This window comes from Haliotis cracherodii, unplaced genomic scaffold (assembly GCF_022045235.1).
Source record: "Haliotis cracherodii isolate W230 unplaced genomic scaffold, xgHalCrac1.p SCAF_5, whole genome shotgun sequence".
NCBI classification, from domain to species: Eukaryota; Metazoa; Mollusca; class Gastropoda; order Lepetellida; family Haliotidae; genus Haliotis; species Haliotis cracherodii.
This window is the reverse complement of record NW_027266308.1, coordinates 25,342,659-25,368,362: the sequence shown is the minus strand read 5'-3', so window position 1 is coordinate 25,368,362 and position 25,704 is coordinate 25,342,659. Positions and strand designations below refer to the sequence as shown.

The 25,704-nt window shown below is 38.8% G+C and overlaps 2 protein-coding genes across 2 annotated transcripts in view; both read left to right on the top strand.

The window, feature by feature from the left end:
• The window catches only part of LOC139443626 (uncharacterized protein SPEM3-like), a 61,918-nt gene extending 36,774 nt beyond the window's left edge, over positions 1 to 25,144 (top strand). The window contains exon 2 of the mRNA XM_071224581.1: positions 24,925 to 25,144. Coding sequence (XP_071080682.1) covers positions 24,925 to 25,144 — 220 coding nt within the window. The remainder of the gene's footprint in view (positions 1 to 24,924) is intronic.
• A 44-nt stretch (positions 25,145 to 25,188) lies between these two features.
• On the top strand, positions 25,189 to 25,704 carry LOC139443624 (uncharacterized). Its single transcript, XM_071224580.1, has one exon. The coding sequence runs from the start codon at positions 25,189 to 25,191 to the stop codon at positions 25,702 to 25,704; it is 516 nt and encodes a 171-aa protein (XP_071080681.1).

Here is a 25,704-nt window from a genome sequence, read left to right as displayed (position 1 = left end):
AGGTAAATGTTGTCAATATAATTCTAACTTGTAAAATTCAGATAAATTATGCTTGTGTGTACAGAAGCATTTCATAATTCAAATAAAAATATTAATTACATGAATCGTAAAGGAGATAACTTTATGTTAATGAACAGTTGTACCTCACTTTATGATGCTGGTGGTAAGAGCAGGGTTGCTTAGTAGTTAATGCAGGGTAGCCTGGTGTTAGATCAGGGTGGCCTGGTGGTTAGAGCAGGGTAGCTTTGTGGTTAGAGGGGGGTAGCTTAGTGGTTAGAGCAGGGTAGCCTGGTGGTTAGAGCAGGGTAGCTTAGTGGTTAGAGCAGGGTAGCCTGGTGGCTAGAGCAGGGTAGCTTGGTGTTAGAGCAGGGTAGCCTGGTGGCTAGAGCAGGGTAGCTTAGTGGTTAGAGCAGGGTAGCCTGGTGGTTAGAGCAGGGTAGCTTAGTGGTTAGAGCAGGGTAGCTTAGTTTTTAGAGGGGGGTAGTTTAGTGGTTAGAGCAGGGTAGCTTAGTGGTTAGAGCAGGATAGCCTAGTGGTTAGGGCAGGGTAGCTTAGTGGTTAGAACAGGGTATCCTGGTGGTTAGAGCAGGGTAGCTTTGTGGTTAGAGCAGGGTAGCCTGGTTGTTAGAGCAGGGTAGCTTAGTGGTTAGAGCAGGGTAGCCTGGTGGTTAGAGCACGGTAGCCTGGTGGTTAGAGCAGGGTAGCTTAGTGGTTAGAGCAGGGTAGCTTAGTGGTTAGAGCATGGTAGCCTGGTGGATCGAGCAGGGTAGCTTAGTGGTTAGAGCAGGGTAGCTTAGTGGTTAGAGCAGGTAGCTTAGTGGTTAGAGCAGGGTAGCTTGGTGTTAGAGCAGGGTAGCTTAGTGGTTAGAGCAGGGTAGCTTAGTGGTTAGAGCAGGGTAGCTTTGTGTTAGAGCAGGGTAACCTGGTGGTTAGAGCAGGGTATCTTAGTAGTTAGAGCAGGGTAGCCTGGTGGTTAAATCATCCCCTCATCACTTCTGACACACAATTCCTGACATGGATAGAATGTGTGATGCCCAGTTTTGGTGTCCCCTGTACTTACCCGTTGTCCTGAAAAATGACAACCAACTGCTTTTAAATTGAAACAGAAGCCTAGTGAGATGGGCGTTGTGGAAAATCTAGACTTGCTTTATTTAGAGCTTTAGCATTACAGCAAGGGCTGGAAAAATAGGTAAAATAGTGCCTCCTGATGATGAATCTTCAACCTCTCTGGGGCTCCTTTTCAATTTATAAGTAGATGCTTGTTTCTGTTAAAATTAAATATTTCCAGAGATTAAGCATTAGTTTAGTGACTCCTCTGTGTTGCTAAGAGCAACATTGAAAACAACAACTCCGCTTCAGTGCATTTCTTTATTTTTTTACCATCAGTATGTATCTGAAATATTGAATCTAGGATTGAAGTTATTCAACACAAATAATGGTTGCCATGGTGACTGACGATAAAGATCCAGTTACTTTCATTGTTATGTTGAGAACTGAAAATGAGACAATGGAGTGGCATAAATTAAATAAAGAATTTTTAAATTTTCCAAAGATGAAAGGATAGGTGGAATCTGATATGTGATAAGATGTCTGCAGAATTGATGATATATTGTTGCAAAGCCATGCTATGTCAGTTCTGATTGGAAAGTTCAAACAATTTTATGGGGCATTGACAAAATAAACACAATTGCTGTAAGTTCTTAGCAGATTCTTCCATTTAAGTGATGGAATTTCCTGAATGACATTCTCGGTTGGCACCATGGGACCAATCTTAAATGCGTCTGTTTTTATTGAGCTTGTGAGATCTGGTTAAAAGAAATCAAATTAGCCAAGTGACCCTCCTGGGACTAAACTACAACGCTGTTTGTCATCACTGCTGCTGCTGCTGCTGCTTCCCCTGTTGCATCCTCCTCACGCATTATGATATGCACATGAAATGTTATCATGGTGTATAATCAGGCTTAACGATTTTCAAGTAATTAGTGGCAAACGAGGGAGGATTGTGTGTCTGTTAGTGAGTTCGGACAGTATTGACCGTCAAGGCATGTGTTTAGATGACTGTACTGCCCTAAGTGAACCAGTTCCAAGGGACCTGCACAAGGGCCGGGATTCAGGGTCTATTACTAGGGATAGGATGTAAGAGAGCACTGTGCTATCAGGGCCTAGATCATTCATTCTACAGTCACATTATTCTAGTTCAGGATAATAGAAGCTGGTGGCTTTCTTCAGCTTAACAGGAGGATTTGTTCTTAAGCTCTCTCAGCCCTTTATCAGAAGTCCATAATAATATATAGGAATGAATATTAATATTTGAGAGAAATATTAGCGTGTTCTTTTTTATTTTTATTGGATATTGGTACATTTATTGGTCAAGAATTTCATGAAGGCTACAAGTGCTGTTGGATTTGCAGATGAGGATTTATTAAGATTAAGAAATGCATAAAAATTAATATTTTGTTCCTCTAATAAATCAGCAAAAGGAGAGGGAGAGTAGCAATATAATTTAGTGTCAGATATTGGAGACAGACTGACTGCTTTGTCTCAACACGACTGATGGATTAGTCATAAACAAAATATGAAGAATCTGACATAAGGGATTAACTCCCAAGGTTACAAGGCAGTACACATGTACGAGGGGACTATTTTTGTCACTGGTCATGTATTGATGTGTCCATGTTGCCATGTGATGTAACAGTCCTGCCATTTATGGGTGCCCTTTAGTCATAGGGCATCACATGGCCACACTGACCATTACAGGGACCATCTCAAGAAATGAAAATCTTGTTTTTATACCTTCCTGAGCAGTCGAATAATTATTAATTATAAATAATTCAAGCAGTGAGTTCACTGAAAGAAATCAGCATTCTTGAAACAGCAAATTGTATAGGAATTCTGACTGTAGAGGAAAGGAAGTTCTCAGAATCGGATGTTGGCTATAATGAGACACATGCCATAAGTTAGTTGAGATACTTGTCAGAATGAGACTTTTGAGGCACTTGTCATAACAAGACAAGAGTTGAGACAAAGCGAAACAGCTATCATTAGGAACTTAAAGAAAGAATACCCCTCCATATTCATAAGAGTTGAAATCAGCGTCCATTGTACGATTCTGACTATATCATGAACATGTGTTTAAGAATCACTATCAAACAGTGATGATATCAGGTGTTCATGAAAAGGTGAGCGTATCCTGCCCCACTGGTGACTTGTCATAGTGAGACATTTGAGTGAGATATTTGTCACGATGTTTGTCACAGCAGGATGTTTGTCTTATTGAGACATTTGTCACAATGAGGTAGTTGTCACAATGTGATATATTGTCATAATATGACATTGAGATATCTAGTATGATGAAATATGTCACAGTGTGACATCTATTACAATGAGACATCTGTCACAGTGAGACATCTATTACAATGAGACATCTGTCACAGTGAGACATCTATAACAGTGAGACATCTATTACAATGAGACATGACATAGTGAGACAACTATTTCAATGAGACATGACATAGTGAGACATCTATAACAGTGAGACATCAATTACAATGAGACATTTGTATTAGTGAGACATCTATTATAATGAGACATTTGTCATAATGGGACATCTATAAGAATGAGACATTTCATAGTGAGACATCTATTACAATGAGACATGACATAGTGAGACATCTATAACAGTGAGACAACTGTCATAGTGAGACATCAATTACAATGAGACATTTGTCATAATGGGACATCTATTACAATGAGACATTTCATAGTGAGACAACTGTCATAGTGAGACATCAATTACAATGAGACATTTGTCATAATGGGACATCTATTACAATGAGACATTTCATAGTGAGACATCTATTACAATGAAACATTTGTCATAATGGGACATCTATTACAATGAGACCTTTCATAGTGAGACATCTATTGCAATGGGACATGTCATCGTGAGACATCTATAACAGTGAGACAACTGTCATAGTGAGACATCAATTACAATGAGACATTTGTCATAATGGGACATCTCTTACAATGAGACATTTCATAGTGAGACATCTATTACAATGAAACATTTGTCATAATGGGACATCTATTACAATGAGACCTTTGTCATAGTGAAACATCTATTGCAATGGGACATGTCATCGTGAGACATTTGTCATAATGAGACATCTATTAAAGAGAAACATCTGACATAGAGAGACATCTACTAATGTAAAATGTGTCATAGTGAGATATATGCCAAAGTGAGACATTTGTCAAAGTGAGACATTTGTCAAAGTGGGTGTCATTGTCTAAAATATAGATGGCATATTGCTAAAAGCAGTGTAAAACCACTTACTCACTGTAAAAAAATACATATTTTGAAATGGTCAGTTTTTTGTGTACATGCACTCAATAATGAAAATTCTCAGTCCAATTTCCTATAGTAGATAGCAGGTTTCTAAGTATAAATTGTGTGTGTGAAATATGTTGAATAATTGACAGACTGACATAGACAGGAAGTAAATGAAGACGGATAAGAATCAATGTCATGAATGATTCAGTATCATTGATCATTCAGTGTCATGGCTGATTCAATGTATGTGCATTTTATAAACCTCAGTAGGGCTTCAAAAGAAGAATAAGTTGTCATGCAGGACCAATGTCATAACGTTATGTTTCATGTATGGTTGAATACTGTTTTCTGTTGTCAACAATCATTACCCAAACTGCTAAATACTACTTTGAATGATCTAGATTCAAACAACACACTAGGATATAGATTGTATGTTGCTGACTTCAATGAACTATTTCATCATTGCTTAACTGCAAAAAAATCCTTTTTCTAAAAATGTCCTTTAAGATGTTGAGATGCCCCCTGTAATGTCCAGTAGCCTCGGCCAAGGCTGTAGGTAGCGGTGACTTCATAGTGGTAGGTGATCAAAGCCCATTGCCCTTTGACCAGTAGTGGACACCCAGTCCCACCCACCTATCTGATTGGTTGATCGCTGACCACAGAAGATTTATGTATAGCTTCAGGTATTGTTGGTAAGTAGTGTGTATACAGCCAAGTGACCGTCAGACTGGACATGTGTCCGTATCAGATAAAGACTGGACACTGTCGGGAACTTGAACAGTTTTATATCTTAACTATAACTGAACGACATTTCTTTGATGAGACACAAGTAATACCATATGAGTCAGATGAACTTTACTGACATTAGCGGGAATAAAATTCCGATGTTACCGTTTGTATCGTTCATGGGAATATCCTTGTTAGCTTCGCATGAGTTGATGGATGATTGTTCTAATTGTCCAAAATATATTGGTCTTCATCAACACTTCAGTTGTACTCTCACAGACTCCTTGAGCCTGTTGGTAAATGACCTCTCTCTCAAATTCTAGTATGAATCTGATGAAATGAATGTGTACCCCTGTAGAAAATACCTACTGTTAGTGATGTCCATGTAGTACATAAGGCTGCGCCAGCACATCTCAATCCAGCACAATCCAGCACAATCCAGCACAAATAAATAAGTAAACAGAGGTGGTTGATGTAGATTTCATGTGATGTCATATATTTCCTCATTTACGTGTGTGAGGGAAAATTTTGTGGGTGCTACCATTAGAGCAGGATATGTTTACGGTCTTCATTAATCTCTCTCTCTCTCAGACCCTAGAGAATAAAATTGAAAAAGAAGTCCAACTCAAGTTGAGAAGTCTAGATTGCCTCAGATGAAACTAAAGATTGTTCCAGGCTGTATTTGGATTTTATTTATTTTATTTTGTAGTTATATATTTGTAAATTAGATAACTGTATTTCTTGGATTAAATATCAGTCTACCTTTGTGCAAACACCTTGTGTCATCATTAATGTTCAGTGATCCATTCATATACTTTTCTCTGCTATTTTGCCCTTTATCCCAATGGAATCTGTTGAGACTGACCATTCCATATTGGTGTTTTATATTTACATGTCAGTTATTCCATTATCAATTTATAGTAATGTTGTTTTTAAGCAAATCAAATTTTTTTAAATGTCATTCATATCGCTCATTCATCCATTGAAGTCCTATCCATCTGTCTAACAACATGTCATCCATCCATCCATCCATCCATCCATCCACCTGGTAAGTCACCTACTCACATCTCAGCCCTCCCTCCAGCCAGGTAATACTTGCCATAATAGCCAGAGCTAAGATGAGGATTGGATGCTTACAATGTGTGTTCTGCCTGACTGTATCATAATGCCCTTGTGTATTGTTGCTCATACTATCAACCACTCTGTTTGCCATCCCAATTCCATCATTTACCCAGGAATAATGTTGATGCAGCTGAAACAACACACCTTCATTCATCCACCCCTTGACCCCATCCATCACTATTACCAAGGCCAATATGAGATCAGTGATCCAAAACGACAACAGCATAAACCTCTCAAATTTATAAATATAATCAAAATTTGTACAATGACACTTGAAACATATTGCTGATATCCCCCCAGAATGAACCCTACTTCATTTACCCCAACCCCCTGTAATAACCCCAAGGGGAGTCTGCAACCTTCCCCCTTGTTCAAGTGATACCTCTCCTTCGTGAGACTTTTAGCACCTTTTAAGTCATTTTGTAGTGACAGAGATTAGGCTTCCATTTACAATTCACAGGTCAGTTTCTCATCTTACTGAACAAGAGGTGCTCAAGGTAGGGTCATGAGTTTACGAGGGACTGGGGATGTTGGTATTAGGGTGTAGAGACCATGTTGAAGGAGTTGCCAGGTCCCAAAGAGGGGTTAACCCCAGGTGGCGCTTTAATGTCGTAGGGTCATGTGACATATGATTAAGGGATCACTTGACGATAGGAAAGAGATACAGTAGACAGGGATGAAAACAGCATCTTTTCAGTGTTTGCATCTGTCTGTTGAGGATGTTAGTTGAGGACGCTGGAGCTGAAGGCCATGATCATCCAGGCCACATGGTTATGAATATGACTTAAAGATAAACTGTCCTACCCTTTCAGGGTGGTGTTTTGGGCATATCTGTTTGCAGGCTGTCCAACAATCAAGATATCAGGGATTTAATGGCATATAGAGACGGAGATTTCCTTAGCAATGTCTTTATGTATCATTAACATGATATTCTATTTCCCTGGTAATCCATGCACAGATGAAGCTGGAGAACATTTTTTTGGTTCCTCCTTTTAGCTTTTAGACCAATGAACTTATTTTTTGAGAATGACACTTTCTACTTACATGAGACAAATTTGATTTTTGTTTAAGAAATTCCTTAGTCAGTTTGCCAAGTGGTAGGAGACAACATAAGACCATGAAGATCCGGTCTGGAATTGGTCTTCAGCACCCTATGCTTGTCCCCTCCCTGAAGATCCGGGTTAGAATTAGTCTTCAGCAACCCATGCTTGTCGTATGAGGCGACTAACAGGATCGGGTGGTCAGACTGGCTGCTTTGGTTGATGAATGTCATTGTATCCCAATTGTGTAGATCAATGCTCATGATGTCACTGGATTGTCTGGTCCAGACTTGATTATTTACAGACCACTGTCATATGGCTGGAATATTGCTGAGTGTGGCATTAAACAACAAACAAACAGATACAATATCATATTTTTGTTGTTGATTTGGGGCTGATGTCATAGAAAAGTCTCAAAATAAAGGTTTCAAATTCAACATACTGGTGGGTTCTATAGCTACTTGAACAATTGAACATTTTGGTTCAAGTTGTACATGATGATTGTATAGTATAAGTCAGGCTCCTTGTCCCTAATATCTGGATGTGATTTATTATGCAATTAGAATAATATGTCTTTCCCATGAAGGTGTTGAAAGATATGTTATTTTCTTTTTATTAAAAATGTGCAATTAATTCATACAGAGAGATTTTGTCAGCATTTATTAACTGAAAATCCTCAAATGACAGTATTATGTGATGATTAACCTGATCTATGATTGATGGGTTACGTTATAAAATACAATGATTGATCATAAGTACCCTCCTAAATGTTGAGGATAATATATTTTGATGTGGAGTATTTTTCCAAATATGCAATTAAGTCTATGAAGGATCAAAATTAAATTACACATGCTAAACAGTTAGTTATAATAGATAAGTTTCAGTCTTTAAAAAGTGTTTATAACATGCATTTTTACAATGGGATGTGAGGTGAAATGGGGTTTAATGTCGGGTCCAAGATTATTGCACTTACATAGTGACATACATGCACGTGTGAGTGTGGGGCTGCTTGTACTAGTCTGGACTGATGCCGATTTATAGTGCTAGCACACTGAGATACCATGCTGCAGTTTATCATGAATACCCCACCCAGACACAGTATACTGACTCTGAGCTGACCAGTCCTTGTTTTAGCCTCTTAATGCCGAGCACCAGACAGGGTAACAACAAGTACCATCTTTTAACGTCTTTTGACGGGGCCGGGGATGGAACCCCGGACCTTCCGCTCTCCGGGCGGACGCTCTCCCTCTTCGAGGCGGTCCCTTTTTACAATGGATCCAGCACAAATCCACATCATCATTTTAAGGATATTACATTTTTTAACAATGTAAAAAAAAAACTGACAAAGATATAGTCACTTAAATCCTGTGAACTAACATTTTTATATGACAGTCACATAAGAACATTACATTGATAACATTTTACAAGTGTTGATGTTCCATGCAGGTTGGGTAATCAGCTGTGTGTACTGTTATATAAACCACCCAAATACTTTGGTACTGAGCACCGCTGACCTGCACAGCCGACTTATGTTCTTACATCAACATGCTCATTGAGGGAGGTAAAGAAAGGTTGTTGTGGGAGCGAGCCATCTCGGACCCCTACGATTGTGTTTGTGTATCTAGGTGGGTTGGCTTGAAGCAGTAATACGCTGAAGAAACAACAGCCACTCCAGGAGAGTTCAACTATAATTGTGTTAATATTTTGATGAATTCCTTGCTTGTTGTTGTTGGGCAGTTGTAGGGTCAAATGTCAGTGCTTGACTAAATGAAACGTCAGATCTTGACTATGTCATTAAACTGTCTGCATCCATGTCCACCTTAATGAATGGCAAGGCCAATAAACACTAATGATTATAATTTGTAAGAATAAATACTTTAACATGTCAGTTAAATTTGTCATTTTGTAACATTCCAAGTATATATGTAACCATCTTGTCCAGTACAACCAACAAGTGTATGTGTAACCATCTTGTCTAGTACAACCAACATGTGTATGTGTAACCATCTTGTCCAGTACAACCAACAAGTGTATGTGTAACCATCTTGTGTAGTACAACCAACAAGTGTATGTGTAACCATCTTGTCCAGTACAACCAACATGTGTATGTGTAACCATCTTGTCCAGTACAACCAACAAGTGTATGTGTAACCATCTTGTGTAGTACAACCAACAAGTGTATGTGTAACCATCTTGTGTAGTACAACCAACATGTGTATGTGTAACCATCTTGTGTAGTACAACCAACAAGTGTATGTGTAACCATCTTGTCCAGTACAACCAACAGGTGTATGTGTAACCATCTTGTGTAGTACAACCAACATGTGTATGTGTAACCATCTTGTCCAGTACAACCAACATGTGTATGTGTAACCATCTTGTGTAGTACAACCAACAAGTGTATGTGTAACCATCTTGTCCAGTACAACCAACATGTGTATGTGTAACCATCTTGTTGGTACAACCAACATGTGTATGTGTAACCATCTTGTCCAGTACAACCAACATGTGTATGTGTAACCATCTTGTCCAGTACAACCAACATGTGTATGTGCAACCATCTTGTCCAGTACAACCAACAAGTGTATGTGTAACCATCTTGTCCAGTACAACCAACAAGTGTATGTGTAACCATCTTGTCCAGTACAACCAACAAGTGTATGTGTAACCATCTTGTCCAGAACAACCAACAAGTGTATGTGTAACCATCTTGTCCAGTACAACCAACATGTGTATGTGTAACCATCTTGTCCAGTACAACCAACATGTGTATGTGTAACCATCTTGTGTAGTACAACCAACAAGTGTATGTGTAACCATCTTGTCCAGTACAACCAACATGTGTATGTGTAACCATCTTGTCCAGTACAACCAACATGTGTATGTGTAACCATCTTGTCCAGTACAACCAACATGTGTATGTGTAACCATCTTGTGTAGTACAACCAACAAGTGTATGTGTAACCATCTTGTCCAGTACAACCAACATGTGTATGTGTAACCATCTTGTCCAGTACAACCAACAAGTGTATGTGTAACCATCTTGTCCAGTACAACCAACAAGTGTATGTGTTACCATCTTGTGTAGTACAACCAACAAGTGTATGTGTAACCATCTTGTCCAGTACAACCAACATGTGTATGTGTAACCATCTTGTCCAGTACAACCAACAAGTGTATGTGTAACCATCTTGTTGGTACAACCAACAAGTGTATGTGTAACCATCTTGTGTAGTACAACCAACAAGTGTATGTGTAACCATCTTGTCCAGAACAACCAACAAGTGTATGTGTAACCATCTTGTCCAGTACAACCAACATGTGTATGTGTAACCATCTTGTCCAGTACAACCAACATGTGTATGTGTAACCATCTTGTCCAGTACAACCAACAAGTGTATGTGTAACCATCTTGTCCAGTACAACCAACAAGTGTATGTGTAACCATCTTGTCCAGTACAACCAACAAGTGTATGTGTAACCATCTTGTGTAGTACAACCAACATGTGTATGTGTAACCATCTTGTCCAGTACAACCAACAAGTGTATGTGTAACCATCTTGTACAGTACAACCAACAAGTGTATGTGTTACCATCTTGTTGGTACAACCAACATGTGTATGTGTTACCATCTTGTCCAGTACAACCAACAAGTGTATGTGTAACCATCTTGTTGGTACAACCAACATGTGTATGTGTAACCATCTTGTCCAGTACAACCAACAAGTGTATGTGTAACCATCTTGTCCAGTACAACCAACAAGTGTATGTGTAACCATCTTGTCCAGTACAACCAACATGTGTATGTGTAACCATCTTGTCCAGTACAACCAACAGACATCTGGTACAGTACTACAATGAGTGACTACACATGATTTGATTCATTAATACTGCCTTACATTTATTTAGAAAGATCCCAAACAAAATTAGTGTGTAAATGTCATTTGAAGTTATGGATAAAATGATTAATTTTGATCGTTATGGGAAATTCAATCAATCTGTTTAATCCTTCCTTATCAACATTGAGGAAATATTTAGAGAATAAGATCGGCTACTATATCTTTAGTACTACTAAATCTGTCATGTTTTCCCTGATTTGTGTCTACAGCACAGGTTAAGTGGTGTACAAAATAGTATAAATAGATTGCAAGTAATTACATGGCATTTCATTGGTTAACCAAGCAATTCTTTTCTTGTTTATGCTTCTATAAACTGAAAAAAATTAGTCCATACCCACTTATAAGCAGACTTACTGTTTCCTTATGAGCTGTTATAGAGTGAGTGGGGCTTTATTGTGCTATTGTACTGATTTCGTAGTGGTGTCTACGATTTTATTTGTGATCATGAATAATAAAGCATTCTGTGAAGTTATTATTGTTGACTAATTTATTTTTAAGAATTGACTGCAAAATATGTTTTGCATTTACAGATGTATAAACGTATAAATTGGTGTGGACAGTTTGGGCAGATCCATTTACACAGTGTGCAAAAATATATTATGTTAATGTTTTGAAAAATGCAATAAATATTGAAGCCAATTCTTAAAGGGACAATGTGTCGGGTGTTAGGAGTTTTCTTAAGAAAGTTTTTGCCTCACCTGAATTAGCCAATCATTGAATGCTAGTCTGTACTGGTTGAATGCTTGAGCTGTATCATGAAACTTGTAAATACTTTTTACATAATTTGTTTTCTTGTTTCAAGGATGAGCCTCTCAAAATTTGAAATATGGGGCTCTTATTAGAATAAAATTTTGGTGAGAAAAAAACGGAGTGGAAAGATCGTAAATTTCGTGGCAGATGACAGATATATTTTCCAGAATTTAATTGCCCATTATTAAGGGTGCATATAACACACGAGTGTGTATTATACACGAATAAATAAGTCTTGTGTACAGTGATCAATCGGAAGGGGTGCTAATTGGCATCGTTCACTAGCCATATATTAGCAAATATTACCGTGGGCGCTTATTACGCCGAATACGATAAGTGTGGTCTTACTTAAAATAAGCCAGAAATTTTTGGAGAATATATTGTCATTACCTATTTCTTGACTCAATGTTCTTGGCTAATATGTATTTTCAAATTATGTTTCTTAATTAGTTCAAAATGTCCTTTAAATTTCTTCAAAGAAAAACAAAATGCATGCAATATTCAGTGTCTTTGGAAGACTTTTGACCTTCTGGATAATTCAACTTCAAAGATATATTTTAAGGATATGAATTAGAAGCAGAGAGCATCAAGAAGCGCTGAATTATTCATCATGACTCTGGATTTAAGAGACTCTCTATAATTATAGAATAAAGGTTACATGAAAAGCACTGGAAATAGTTTCCAGAAAAGGAATTAGTCCCCAGAGGGAGCAATGTGAAAGTGTTTAAATAAAACGACTGGATGTTGGGAGTTTCGTCTAATGGAGCAGATAAGGAGACAGATGATAGTGCTGGGCACGTGTGTTGGCTTGGAATACTATCAGCGCCAGGCCACAAGTTGCCAGGCCGGCTGAGGATGGTGAAATATTGATGAGATTTGGCACCTATGACCATTACATAACTGCTGCCATTAATATTTGATCGCCTAAAATGTTCCTGGTGTAATGACTCAATCACATTTAATTTTTTTCCGTAAAAGTAGAATAGCTGCATTGAGATTTAAATGTCATTATCATGGAGATGTTTCAGAGAATTCTTGATCTGGGAATTGAGATTGATTTTGGCCTTTCCTGCACACCTGCATCTGGTTTATGATGATAAAATTATGTTCCCCAAATGGTCCAACTATATGTTAGAAAACAGTTATTATTTTCATGATTTTGTTTTTCAGCCGTTACAACAAAATCTGAGAAATTATTATTATTATGTTTGTCGACAGATTGGGAGGTACCAAACCTAAGGCACTGAGAACAATGGGGAGTCAAACAACTTGGTACTTTGGATGCAAGCCTGACATTTCAAAAGCGAGGTCTGCATATTTGCCATGTTTTTCCTCAATCTTACATATTAGTGTCAAAAGGGACAGAAAATTCAATGATATATATGATTTCATTGGATTTATCATTAAAATATTAGAATTTATTATTAGAATAGAATAAGGTTCTCTTTTATGTTTTAACATGCAATACAATCCCTGCCAGACTAGGCACCAGACTACAGCCATGAGCATACTGCCCAATGGTCAGTGGCAATATGAATAATATTACCACAGACAAATGGTGCAATACATTGTCATCGTGCTTCACACATTTTGCTTGTCTTCATATGATATGATCTCTTCCTACACTTGAAGGTGTGATGGACCACAAATAGCCATAAGGTGATATTGATGAGAGTTACATGGTCAGAGCTATAAATATGCTACTTTGTAAGGCCTGGTCTTAGGTAATAGGTTCAAGGCCAATCAGCCAACATGCAGATTTGACCAAACCTGTTTCTCTTTATGATTTATTATTTTTTACTAACCAATTAATTTGGTTTGGTTGAAATAAAGGTTAATGTTTGCAGATCAGCAAGTAGATCAGAGATTTGATATGACATTGTTGTTTGTGATAGTGGGGAAAATAAAGACTAATATGACATAGAGCTATTTGGTTGATGATTAGTAGGGGAAACTAAATGCTGGTATGGCATAGAGCTATTTGGTTGATGTTTTAGTGGAGAAAATAAAGACTAATATGACATAGAGCTATTTGGTTGATGTTTTAATGGGGGAAATAAAGACTAATATGACATAGAGCTATTTGGTTGATGTTTTAGTGGAGAAAATAAAGACTAATATGACATAGAGCTATTTGGTTGATGTTTTAGTGGGGAAAATAAAGGCTAATATGACATAGAGCTATTTGGCTGATGTTTAAGTGGAGAAAATAAAGACTAATATGACATAGAGCTATTTGGTTGATGTTTTAATGGGGGAAATAAAGACTAATATGACATAGAGCTATTTGGTTGATGTTTTAGTGGAGAAAATAAAGACTAATATGACATAGAGCTATTTGGTTGATGTTTTAGTGGGGAAAATAAAGGCTAATATGACATAGAGCTATTTGGCTGATGTTTAAGTGGGGAAATAAAGAATAATATGACATAGAGCTTTTTGGTTGATGTTTTAATGGGGGAAATAAAGACTAATATGACATAAAGCTATTTGGTTGATGTTTTAATGGGGGAAATAAAGACTAATATGACATAGAGCTATTTGGTTGATGTTTTAATGGGGGAAATAAAGACTAATATGACATAGAGCTATTTGGCTGATGTTTAAGTGGGGAAATAAAGAATAATATGACATAGAGCTTTTTGGTTGATGTTTTAATGGGGGAAATAAAGACTAATATGACATAAAGCTATTTGGTTGATGTTTTAATGGGGGAAATAAAGACTAATATGACATAGAGCTATTTGGTTGATGTTTTAATGGGGGAAATAAAGACTAATATGACATAGAGCTATTTGGCTGATGTTTAAGTGGGGAAATAAAGACTAATATGACAGAGAGCTTTTTGGTTGATGTTTTAATGGGGGAAATAAAGACTAATATGACATAAAGCTATTTGGTTGATGTTTTAATGGGGGAAATAAAGACTAATATGACATAGAGCTATTTGGCTGATGTTTAAGTGGGGAAATAAAGACTAATATGACAGAGAGCTTTTTGGTTGATGTTTTAATAGGGGAAATAAAGACTAATATGACATAAAGCTATTTGGTTGATGTTTTAATGGGGGAAATAAAGACTAATATGACATAGAGCTATTTGGTTGATGATTAGTAGGGGAAACTAAATGCTGGTATGGCATGAAGCTCTTTGGTTGATTGGTTTAGCAGGAAAGCTACTTGCTGACACTGGTTAAAGTACAGGATGTTTAGTATTTATACAGTGACATCTTTATGTATTTAAAGTCTTGGATAGGCATTTTTTTAAGTTGGAAGAACATAAGTACAAGACATTTTCTATGGATAGCAACTTCTTTTATTCTTTGTACGACATTTCCGAGCTACTTCTTGCTCCTTCATCAGGTGAATGGTAAGTTGATATCCATTAAAAAAGTGTCATGTATTTGAGTTTAATAAAAGTTTTGTGAATGTCAAGAGAAAGTTTGTTTGTTGTTTAATCCCTTGCTGAGCAATATTTGTTTGGTTGTTTGCCACAATCAGCAATATTCCAGCTGTATGACTGCGGTCTGTGAATAATTGAGTCAATCCAGTGATTGATATCATGAACATCGATCAATGCAATTTGGATATGATGACATGCATCCATCCAAGTCAGCAAGCCTGAACACCTGATCCTGTCAGTTGCCTCTTATGACAAACATAGTTAGACTTATAGGGCAAGCATGGGTTGCTGAAGACCTATTCTAACCCAGATCTTCACGAGTTTGATGCTTTGTATGAATGTTTTCTTGAAGATTGTCACACCATGGTCATCATGTCAGATTCAGTTTGATCACCACAGTCTGTCTGGATTTTGTCGACCGCCTCCGTGGTCTAGTGGTAGAGCGTCTGCCCGGAGAGTGGAAGGTTCGATCCCCGGCCGTGTCATACCAAAAGACATTAAAAGATGGTACTTGTTGTTACCCTGTCTGGCACTTGGCATTAAGGGACAAAAACAAGTAGGTATACTGTGTCTGAGTGGGGTGTTCATTTTAAACTGTTGCATGGTATCTCAGTGGGCTAGCACTATAAATCAGCATCAGTCCGGACTAGTAGAAGCAGCCACACACATAGACACACACGTGCATGCACGTTGCTACAGAACTGGAATAATCTTGAATGCGACGTTCATCTCCATTTCACCTCACCTTACCTCACCTCGCCTAGATTTTGTCTGTCTAATTTGCATGAAATTATGGATGCTAAATATGGAGTATTATGAAAGTGTCAATGAAGAAATATGCATGTTTTATTTCACTTTCTTTAACATGTATAAAATGAATCGTACATATTGAAGTTGAACTTGAAAATGGTTGCACTCTGTAACCTGGTTGCTACCAGTGACATATAGATGTGTATCTGACAAGTGTATAGTGGGTATTGTGTCATTGATAAATCCTTGTATATACTACATCTGAGGTCAGTGAGCTGGTGATCAGATGATTGGGTCCTCAGGCCAAATGTACTGGTCAGTGCACAGGTCAGTGGGTGTCTGTTGTGAATTCCTATGTAATGGGATTAAATGGGTTTATGTAGCTTAATGAAACCTGTGAAAACTAACACCATTGGCAACCACAGCCATATATCCTACTCAAGAGTAGTTAATGACAGATTAAATATAGTCATATGTAAAAAGGGGTCTTCTTTAACTTTCTTTGGGTAGTATATTAGTTTTTATTGATTATTAGATTTCGGAAGATAAATATATAATGTTTAATTGTGATTCCATTATTTCAGAATTCTCAGTTACTTGTTCAGGGGTGTGGTGAATTCCTTGGGTATGAATGTATGTCTGTCTGGTGATATAGATTTTGCTTTCTAGTCGGACTGGGACGAGTCCAAATTTACTACCCGTGTATCCGCCGCCCTATTACCCAACCCTACCCGGGTACCCACTGTAGGTCTCAAGAGTAGGGAACAAAATGTCTGATTGGTAATTGTTTTACCGCAGACCTGGTTAAAACTATTTAGATACATGTATCACAACAATCAGATCATGCATTCACTGAAGTTGACTGAAGCTTATCTTTACTCAAACATATACAAGTATATGCTGGGGAACAAATTCTAACCCAGAATCCCCACAGGAAAGTTTCGAATTCAGGCCATAGTAAAGCTGTAACATTGCTGACTGAAAAATGTAAACATAGGCACTCATTCTTTTATTTGCTAAAGATTTTCATATAGAATGTATTATTATTTTTCGTAATTTATTTTTTTAATTTTTTTAATATTTTATTTATTCCAGCAATATTTTATATATACAGATATGGGTGGCATGTTATACTGTACATAGAAATAGAAATAGAAATATTTTGGTTAAGATGACAGTGAAGTGGAATATAACAGGGACAGTCCATGCCCAGGTGTAGGCACACCTTGACTGAGAACAGACAGATGGGTAGAGATAAACAATAGCCCTCAAACCAACACTCACTAGTGGTGATTATCACCACATCATGAGGTCAAATACCGTTTTACTTACTGTAACATCAGTGCAAACAACATGAACGAATCATTAGTCTGCTGACTGTAACATCAGTGCAAACACCATGAACGAATCATTAGTCTGCTGACTGTAACATCAGTGCAAACACCATGAACGAATCACCTGACTACTGACTGTAACATCAGTGCAAACACCATGAACAAATCATTAGACTACTGACTGTAACATCAGTGCCAACACCATGAACGAATCATTAGTCTGCTGACTATAACATCAGTGCAAACACCATGAACGAATCACCTGACTACTGACTGTAACACCTAATGAACAAGTAATCAGTTTTATGACTGTATTAGCCCCACACAAATTCCCAACTGTCAGATTAAACCTGTGGAAGTCTCCATGTCAGAAGGGGAGGTTATCAGCTCATCTTTGTAGCCTTCAGGTTCGAGGCAGGTTTTTATTCTTGTCAGAACATCACTGAGTGCAAACTTTATATGAACATAAAATTCTAAATTTGTGAACAGGATATAAAATTAGAATTTCTGACTTTGTCTTATTTATGAGCAGATGTTTTAAGAAAACCGTAGTGTTAAGAGTTGTTATTCTGTTGTTTACACCTGCACATCTCGCTCATTGACCGCTTCCGTGGTCAAGTTGATGAAGTGTCTGTCCACAGAACCGGAAGGTGGTGGTGGTGGAGGGGGTGGTCAGTCCCAGCCATGTCATACCACTCTATGCCTGGTGCACAGCATGGGCGGTTGGGTAGCCTAGTGGTTAAAGCGTTCGCTTGTCACGCCAAAGACCCTGGGTTCAATTCCCTACATGGGTACAATGTGTGAAGCCCATTTCTGGTGTCCCTTGCTGTAATATTGCTGGGATATTTCTAAAAGTAGCGTAAAACCATACTCACTGGTGCACAGCATTAGGGGATAAAACAAGGAATGGGGCTGAGTGGGGTTAAAACTGCTGCATGATATCTCAATAATAAATCAATAAAACCGGCCAGTTTTCCCCGGCACCCCATGCCAGTATGAGGGCAGACGAAACAGAGGATCAGGCCTATCAGTGTGTCATTGTGATTGGATCTGTGCGCCAGCTATCAGTCACTGGTTTACTAGGCCAATATTCAAACATTACAGGTAACTGGGATATAAACTTGAAAGGTGCTGACTTGCGTTTTAAACTCAATTCACAACTACACCAATGATTTGCCACTTCATCGAGGACACTACATTGTTTTGGTTAAGCAAAGATGACCAGTTGCCCCACCATGGTAGGTAATTAAGTTAAATTTCCAGTGTCAAATTAATCTGAATTCAAAGCATGAGGAATAAAAAAAAAGTGTGTTTTGTTTTTTTCCAATTAAATAATCAAATTATATTCTTCGGCAGTGTGAAGCACTTAAAAAAATGATGGTTTAACTCAACAGTTGCACTCTGCAAGGGGCGATGAGGTATATTCGTCAAAGGTCCAGGTTCAATTCCCAATATAGGTACTATATGTGAAGACCATTCCTGGTGTCCCCCAGCCAAGATATTGCTGGAATAATGCTAAAAGCGGCTAAAACTGAACTCGCACATTCACTCACTGCACTCTGCAAAACGTAGGTTTTCTTGTGTGTCTGTGGAGAGGAGTGATGATCTGTCAACTTTGAACACTGAAACAGCTCCACCTGTCCCCCAAGACAGGTGGAGACAGGTGTGTTAACGACTTTGACAGGTAAACACCTACATTGGTGCGTATTTCCGTGTTCAGAAGTACAGACATTGACAGCCCGAGATATGTCTAAATATGATTTGATGTATGAAGATTGGGTTAGAATAGATCTTCAGCAACCCATGCTTGCCATAAGAGGTGACTAACTGAATCAGGTGGTCAGGCTAACTGACTTGGTTGATGCATGTATTTGTATCCCATTTGCATAGATTGATGCTCATAATATGAATCACTGGATTTTCTGTTCTGCGATTATTTATGGACCGCCATTATATAGCTAGAATATTGCTGAGTGCATCATTAAACAACAAACAAACAAACAAACAAACAAACAAACAAACATAATGAAGCACATGTACAGATGATAATATACAATTGCTTGAGATCATATGTAATTGCTCACAGTTTGGTTTCATACAGCTTTAAGGTTGTTAGACCAAATTTGCATTTTTTAGTCTATGGCATCCGAGTTGCATAATGTAGAAAGAGACAGAATTCATCTCGTGAATTGGGCGGTCGGGTAGCCTAGTGGTTAAAGCGTTCGCTCGTCACGCCGAAGACCTGGGTTCGATTCCCGACATGGGTACAATGTGTGAAGCCCATTTCTGGTGTCTCCAGCCGTGATATTGCTGGAATATTGCTAAAGGCAGTGTAACACCATACTCACTCACTCACTCATCTAGTGAATTGTTTAGAAGGTATGTTGAGCTCAACACAACACAATAAAACTTCATTCATTTATGCTCACCACCAGTTGCGACTTATCATTTTATGTGCACCAAAGTTACCTGTACTCTAAACTCCACACAGCATCTTCAGGAACCCCTAACAGAGCATATTGAATGCAGCATGAACATGCCACTGAAATATTGATCTCTCTGTGCCATATGGCTTCTCTGGAGAAGAGATCCACAATTAAACAAAAACACCCAAATCTTTCTTTTTTATGAAATTTAAAACATGAATGCCAGGGAACAACTTGTCTTGACCATCTGCAGAAACCGATTCCATTGAACACAAAAGGCAAAACAGCGATGAAAATCTTAATGTGATGTGTGTGGTGTTTGACATCGATAAGTTTCAGCTTCATTGCTTATTGTTTCAGAGAAGCCATAAAATCTTCTCTAACAAACAGATGAACAACCAATAGACAATTGGGGCGGTTGGGTAGCCCAGTGGTTAAAGCGTTCGCTCGTCACGCCGAACACCCGGGTTCGATTCCCGACATGGGTACAATGTGTGAAGCTCATTTCTGGTGTCCCCCACCGTGATATTCCTGGAATATTGCTAAAAGCGGCGTAAAATCAAACTCACTCACTCACTCACTCATCAACAGACAATGGACAACACAGTTACGAAATAAGATCCAATTAAGATGAAAGTGAAAGCATTTGAAAAACTTTAAAAAACATAGAAATCAAATAATCAATTTATTAAGGCTTTAGATTACTGACTCAAGTTTATAGTGACAATTAATCTTACTTTTATATTATGATTTTAAAGTTTATTAATCATGTCATGATGTGAAGTGAGACTCCTTTGTTAGGTAGTTAATGTCACTGGTAATGGATAGCATCAGCCACCCCGCCCTAGCCTTCAACCAGTCGTCAATAACCTCCTGAAGTCTCCCTCAACTCATGCCTTTGATATTATACATCTGGAGCTTCACTTTTGTTTTGTTATTTTCATGTCACGATTTTGAGTTAAAATAATTTTGATCACTGTCATATTTTTACGTCGTCTATGACACCCATCATGATTAATGACAAGAGTGCTTTGCTTGAAAGCTGGATTAATGAAAATGGATAAATTCATCATGCGTAATTGTGTCTTAGGCGGAATTTTAAAAATGTTAATATAGAATTCCTTTTGTTCGACACCATGTGCTAATTTTGTAATATCAGTACAATCAAATCTTTTTTCACATTTTTATGATTTCATCTTTTAGATATAACAAATTGATTGTGTTTTCTTCTTTTCACCAAAAGTGGGAACTAAAATTTATTTTACAAGATAATACAAAAAAAACACTTTTCTTTGATGTTCTCATTAATATTAACCATACTGCCTTGATGTGATTTAAGGTTCATGCAGTTTATCATTCTTTCTGTTTTTAGAAGTTTGGTAAAGAGGCATGTGGAGATAGTTAAATATGATCATCTGTGTCTTAATTAACTTCAAATTACCAAAAAAAGAATATGGTTTTCAGGAGAAGAAAAATAGAATGATGTATTTAGAGGTCTTAATTATGCTGTCATTACAGCATGGAAATCACCACAGCTTGAAGTAATTTGTTTATTTTCTTGTCAGATCCCTTATGAGTATTTAACACAAATCATGAAACCAACATCTAAGGAATTATAATTAGGTATGCAAGATGAGTCAGGTCAAACACTGGAACCACCCAATCCCAGCCTTGGGTACTTGAGGGTGTTTGTCCCTGTAATAACCAAAAGTACAAAAGTGAGTGAGTGAGTTGGGTCTAACGCAGCTTTGAACAGTATTCCACTTATAGCACGGCGTGTCAGCTTAATGTGGGTGGAAAGCCTGAAGTGATGCAGGTCTCAGACGTTTACCACTTCGGTGAAACCCACAAACCTAGAAACACTGTCGGGGTGAACCGGGATTTGAACCCACATTCATAGGTTCCTGGCCTGCCCAAGGGATGCAACTCACAACAAATTGCGGCACCTTAGACGACTGTGTTACCCATGCCCCCACAAGAAGACAAACATTCAGTCCCAGAAATAAAGTTATCTTATTTACAAATATATATCTACAAAATATAAATAATACAATCCAAATGGAACCCAGGACAATTCTTCATTTCCTTGAGCTGATGTAATCTAGACTTGCCAAATCATTCTAGACTTGAATTGGACTCCTTTTTTAATTTACTCTCTAAGGTCTGGGAGACAGACTACCACAAGTACAAGAAGATTATTTGCAATGAATCAAGTCTATTACTTGTATGTGTAGGCCATTGGCCCTGGTGCAGATATGTGAATTGTGTACATATTAATTCCTTGGGCAATAATGTCACCTGATTAGAGTTCATGGGAGTATAAATATATACACATAACTATATATACGATAGAATGATTAGGTATATTCTAACAGTTCTTAGGTATAAAGCCTGTTTAGCACAATTTGTAAGAACAAGCTTATCATTGCTGTAAAGTAGCTTATTTTATTTGGTTATTGTGAATATACCATCATATTTTGGTAAGTATCTATCTCTGTATATAATATAATATATGCAGTCCAGTCAAAGAGAATATGCAATTCAACTTCAGCACTGTTGCTGTTACACATTGCACATACCCTATGTATACTTTCACCATCTTCACATCTGGGGCGGTTGGGTAGCCTAGTGGTTAAAGCGTTCGCTCGCCATGCCAAAGACCCAGGTTCAATTCCCGACATGGGTACTATGTGTGAAGCCCATTACTGGTGTCCCCAGCCGTGATATTGCTGGAAAATTGCTTAAAGTGGCGTAAACCCATATTCACTCACTCACTCACTCACTCACTCACTCACTATCATCACATCTAATATTACATCAAAGATGGAGGCTGTCCGTGCAACCTCAACAGTCATAAATATAAATATATATATATATATATATATATATATATATATATATATATATATATATGATAGAATATTTTACTTTCATATTACTATAGTTCATGTGTCATGCTGTCTACTACTAAAAAGAAGTTAAAAAACACTTGATTCTTTCATATTGCTAAGTTAATCTGTTTATGTGCCATGACAGATTAACTATTGAAATAGGAAAGAATCGAGTGTTCTTTAACTTCTTTTGAGTGGTATATATCATTACATGACAATTTAGGAAGATAAGGAAAGAACCAACCGCCGTCATATAGCTGGTATATTGCTGATGTACGGCTATAAACAACAAACAAACAAACAAAAAAAGAAAGAATTGGGTGTTCCTTAACTCCTTTTGAGTAGTATATGACAGCATGGAAGACATAGCTTTGTATGGCAGTCGAAGGTAGAAGAATATGGCACAACAGATTGTGGCAGTTGTAAACAATACTTTTGAAACAAATGAAAGCAGTCCATTAACCCCTGTTTGTGCTGATGTCATAATGATTGGTGGCAAAGGTGTCACAAATCTATAGTGGTGTTGACAACATCAGCTGTGGCCATATTTAAAATACATGTTCAGGGATGAGATGTAGTGATTTGGGCCTGGTAACATGCGTATCCATCCTAACCAGGCAGACAATCAATGCAGTGATGCTGTGAAGACAACAACAGCCTGAAGAGTGGCCTCCCTCGAAGCTAATGGATTCATCATGATTGATCTCACCGCTGATGTTTACTGTTCTGAGTTTTAGGCCAGTGTCTCCAACTTGTTGCTTTGTCAATCAGTAAGAATCAAGAAATTTGGGTGCAGTGAGTGAGATTAGTTTTACGTCAATTTTAGCAATATTCTAGCAATATCACGGCAGGGGACACCAGAAATGGGCTTCACACTTTAATAGTACCCATGTCGGGAATCGAACTCGGGTCTTTGGCGTGATGAGCGAACGCTTTAACCACTAGGCTACCCGACCACCCCGGCTGGAATGACATCGACAAATACACTGGTAGTAACAGTACGTAACCTGCTGATGTAGTCAAGATGTTCTATAATGAAACAGTCTTGTTGACCGTTTTTTGGATAAACTAGATTATGGTGAAGTGGCGTTTTTTCACAATTGTTGATAATCTCTTCACTCATTGGATGAGATAGCAAAGACGGTGTGATACTGTGTAATAACAGGACACCAGACTTGTCAAGTCTGCAATATCAGTATGTAAGCATTGTAAGCAAATAGAGCTAACAGTTCAGTCTGCACTGACATTTAAAGGGGCACTATTTGCACAGGCAATCTGCAGTCCTAGCAAGTTTCAAGTCATTCAAACTCAACATTGTTTGACTGCTAACTAAAATCTTATGACGGTTATGAAATAATGATACTGATGATGATGATGATGACGACGACGATGATGATTATGGCGTGATGATGATGATGATGATGATGACAGCGAGATGATGATGATGACGATGACGACGATGATGATGATGATGACGACGAGATGATGATGATGATGACAGCGAGATGATGATGATGATGATGATGATGATGACAGCGAGATGATGATGATGACGATGACGACGATGATGATGATGATGACGACGAGATGATGATGATGATGACAGCGAGATGATGATGATGATGATGATGATGATGATGATGATGACAGCGAGATAATGATGATGATGATGATGACAGCGAGATGATGATGATGATGATGATGATGATGATGATGATGATGACGATGACAGGGAGATGATGATGATGATGATGATGATGATGATGATGATGATGATGATGATGACAGTGAGATGAGGAGGATGAGGATGAGGATGATTTACATTGCACCAAATCCACACCCTAAAGCATGCTCAAAGCGCTACAAAAGTAACTTCATTTCTCACAGAGCTTTACAACAGGAAGACTCTAAGCAAGCACCAGCCTGCAGTGCATAGTCTTTCTGAAAGCCCACAACAGAGTACCTGGCGATGTATACTATACTGAATACTTTATCACTGTCAATATGGATTATACGATGTAAATTATGAAAGTGATAAATGTCAATTATTTAAATGTATATCAATAACTTGAAATCAGTGACATATTGACATTACTAAACTGAATGATTTTGATAGCACCAATTGATATATTGCTTTATGCTGATAAAAAACAAATTAATCTTTTATTCATATCAATTCTTACCATATGTAATATTGTTCCAGAATAGAATTCCAGAGATGACATCCTAAAACACATGCTTGGAGCAGGGGGCTGAGAGCAGGGGGCTGGAAGCAGGAGGCCGGGAACAGGGGCCTGGCAGCACGGGGCTGGCAGCACGGGGCTGGGAGCAGGGGGCTGGAAGCAGGGGGCTGGAAGCAGGGGGCTGGGAACAAGGGGCTGGGAACAGGAGGCCGGGAGCAAGGGGCTAGGAGCAGGAGGCTGGGAGCAGGGGTCCGGGAACAGGGGGCTGGGAGCAGGGGGATGTGAACAGGGGGCTGTGAACAGGGAGCTGGGAGCAGGGAGCTGGGAGCATGGGGCTGGGAACAAGGGGCTGGGAGCAGGGGGATGGGAGCAGGGGGATGGGAGCAGAGGGCTGGGAGCAGGGGGTTGTGAACAGGGGGCTGGGAGCAGGGGGCTGGGAACAAGGGGCTGGGAACAAGGGGCTGGGAGCAGGGGGCTGGGAGCAGGGGGCTGTGAACAGGGGGATGGGAGCAGGGGGCAGTGAACAGGGGGATGGGAGCAGGGGGATGGGAGCAGAGGGCTGGGAGCAGGGGGATGGGAGCAGGGGGATGGGAGCAGAGGGCAGTGAACAGGGGGATGGGAGCAGGGGGCTGGGAGCAGAGGGCTGGGAGCAGGGGGATGGGAGCAGGGGGATGGGAGCAGGGTGCTGTGAACAGGGGGCTGTGAACAGGGGGATGGGAGCAGGGTGCTGTGAACAGGGGGCTGGGAGCAGAGGGCTGGGAGCAGGGGGATGGGAGCAGGGTGCTGGGAGCAGGGGGCTGGTAGCAAGGGGCTTGGAGCAGGGGTGGCTTGGAGCAGGGGGCTAG

What these genes read in the sequence shown, in the direction of transcription:
- LOC139443624 (XM_071224580.1), top strand. Translation starts at nt 25,189, where the DNA reads ATGGGGCTGGGAACAAGGGGCTGGGAGCAGGGGGATGGGAGCAGGGGG.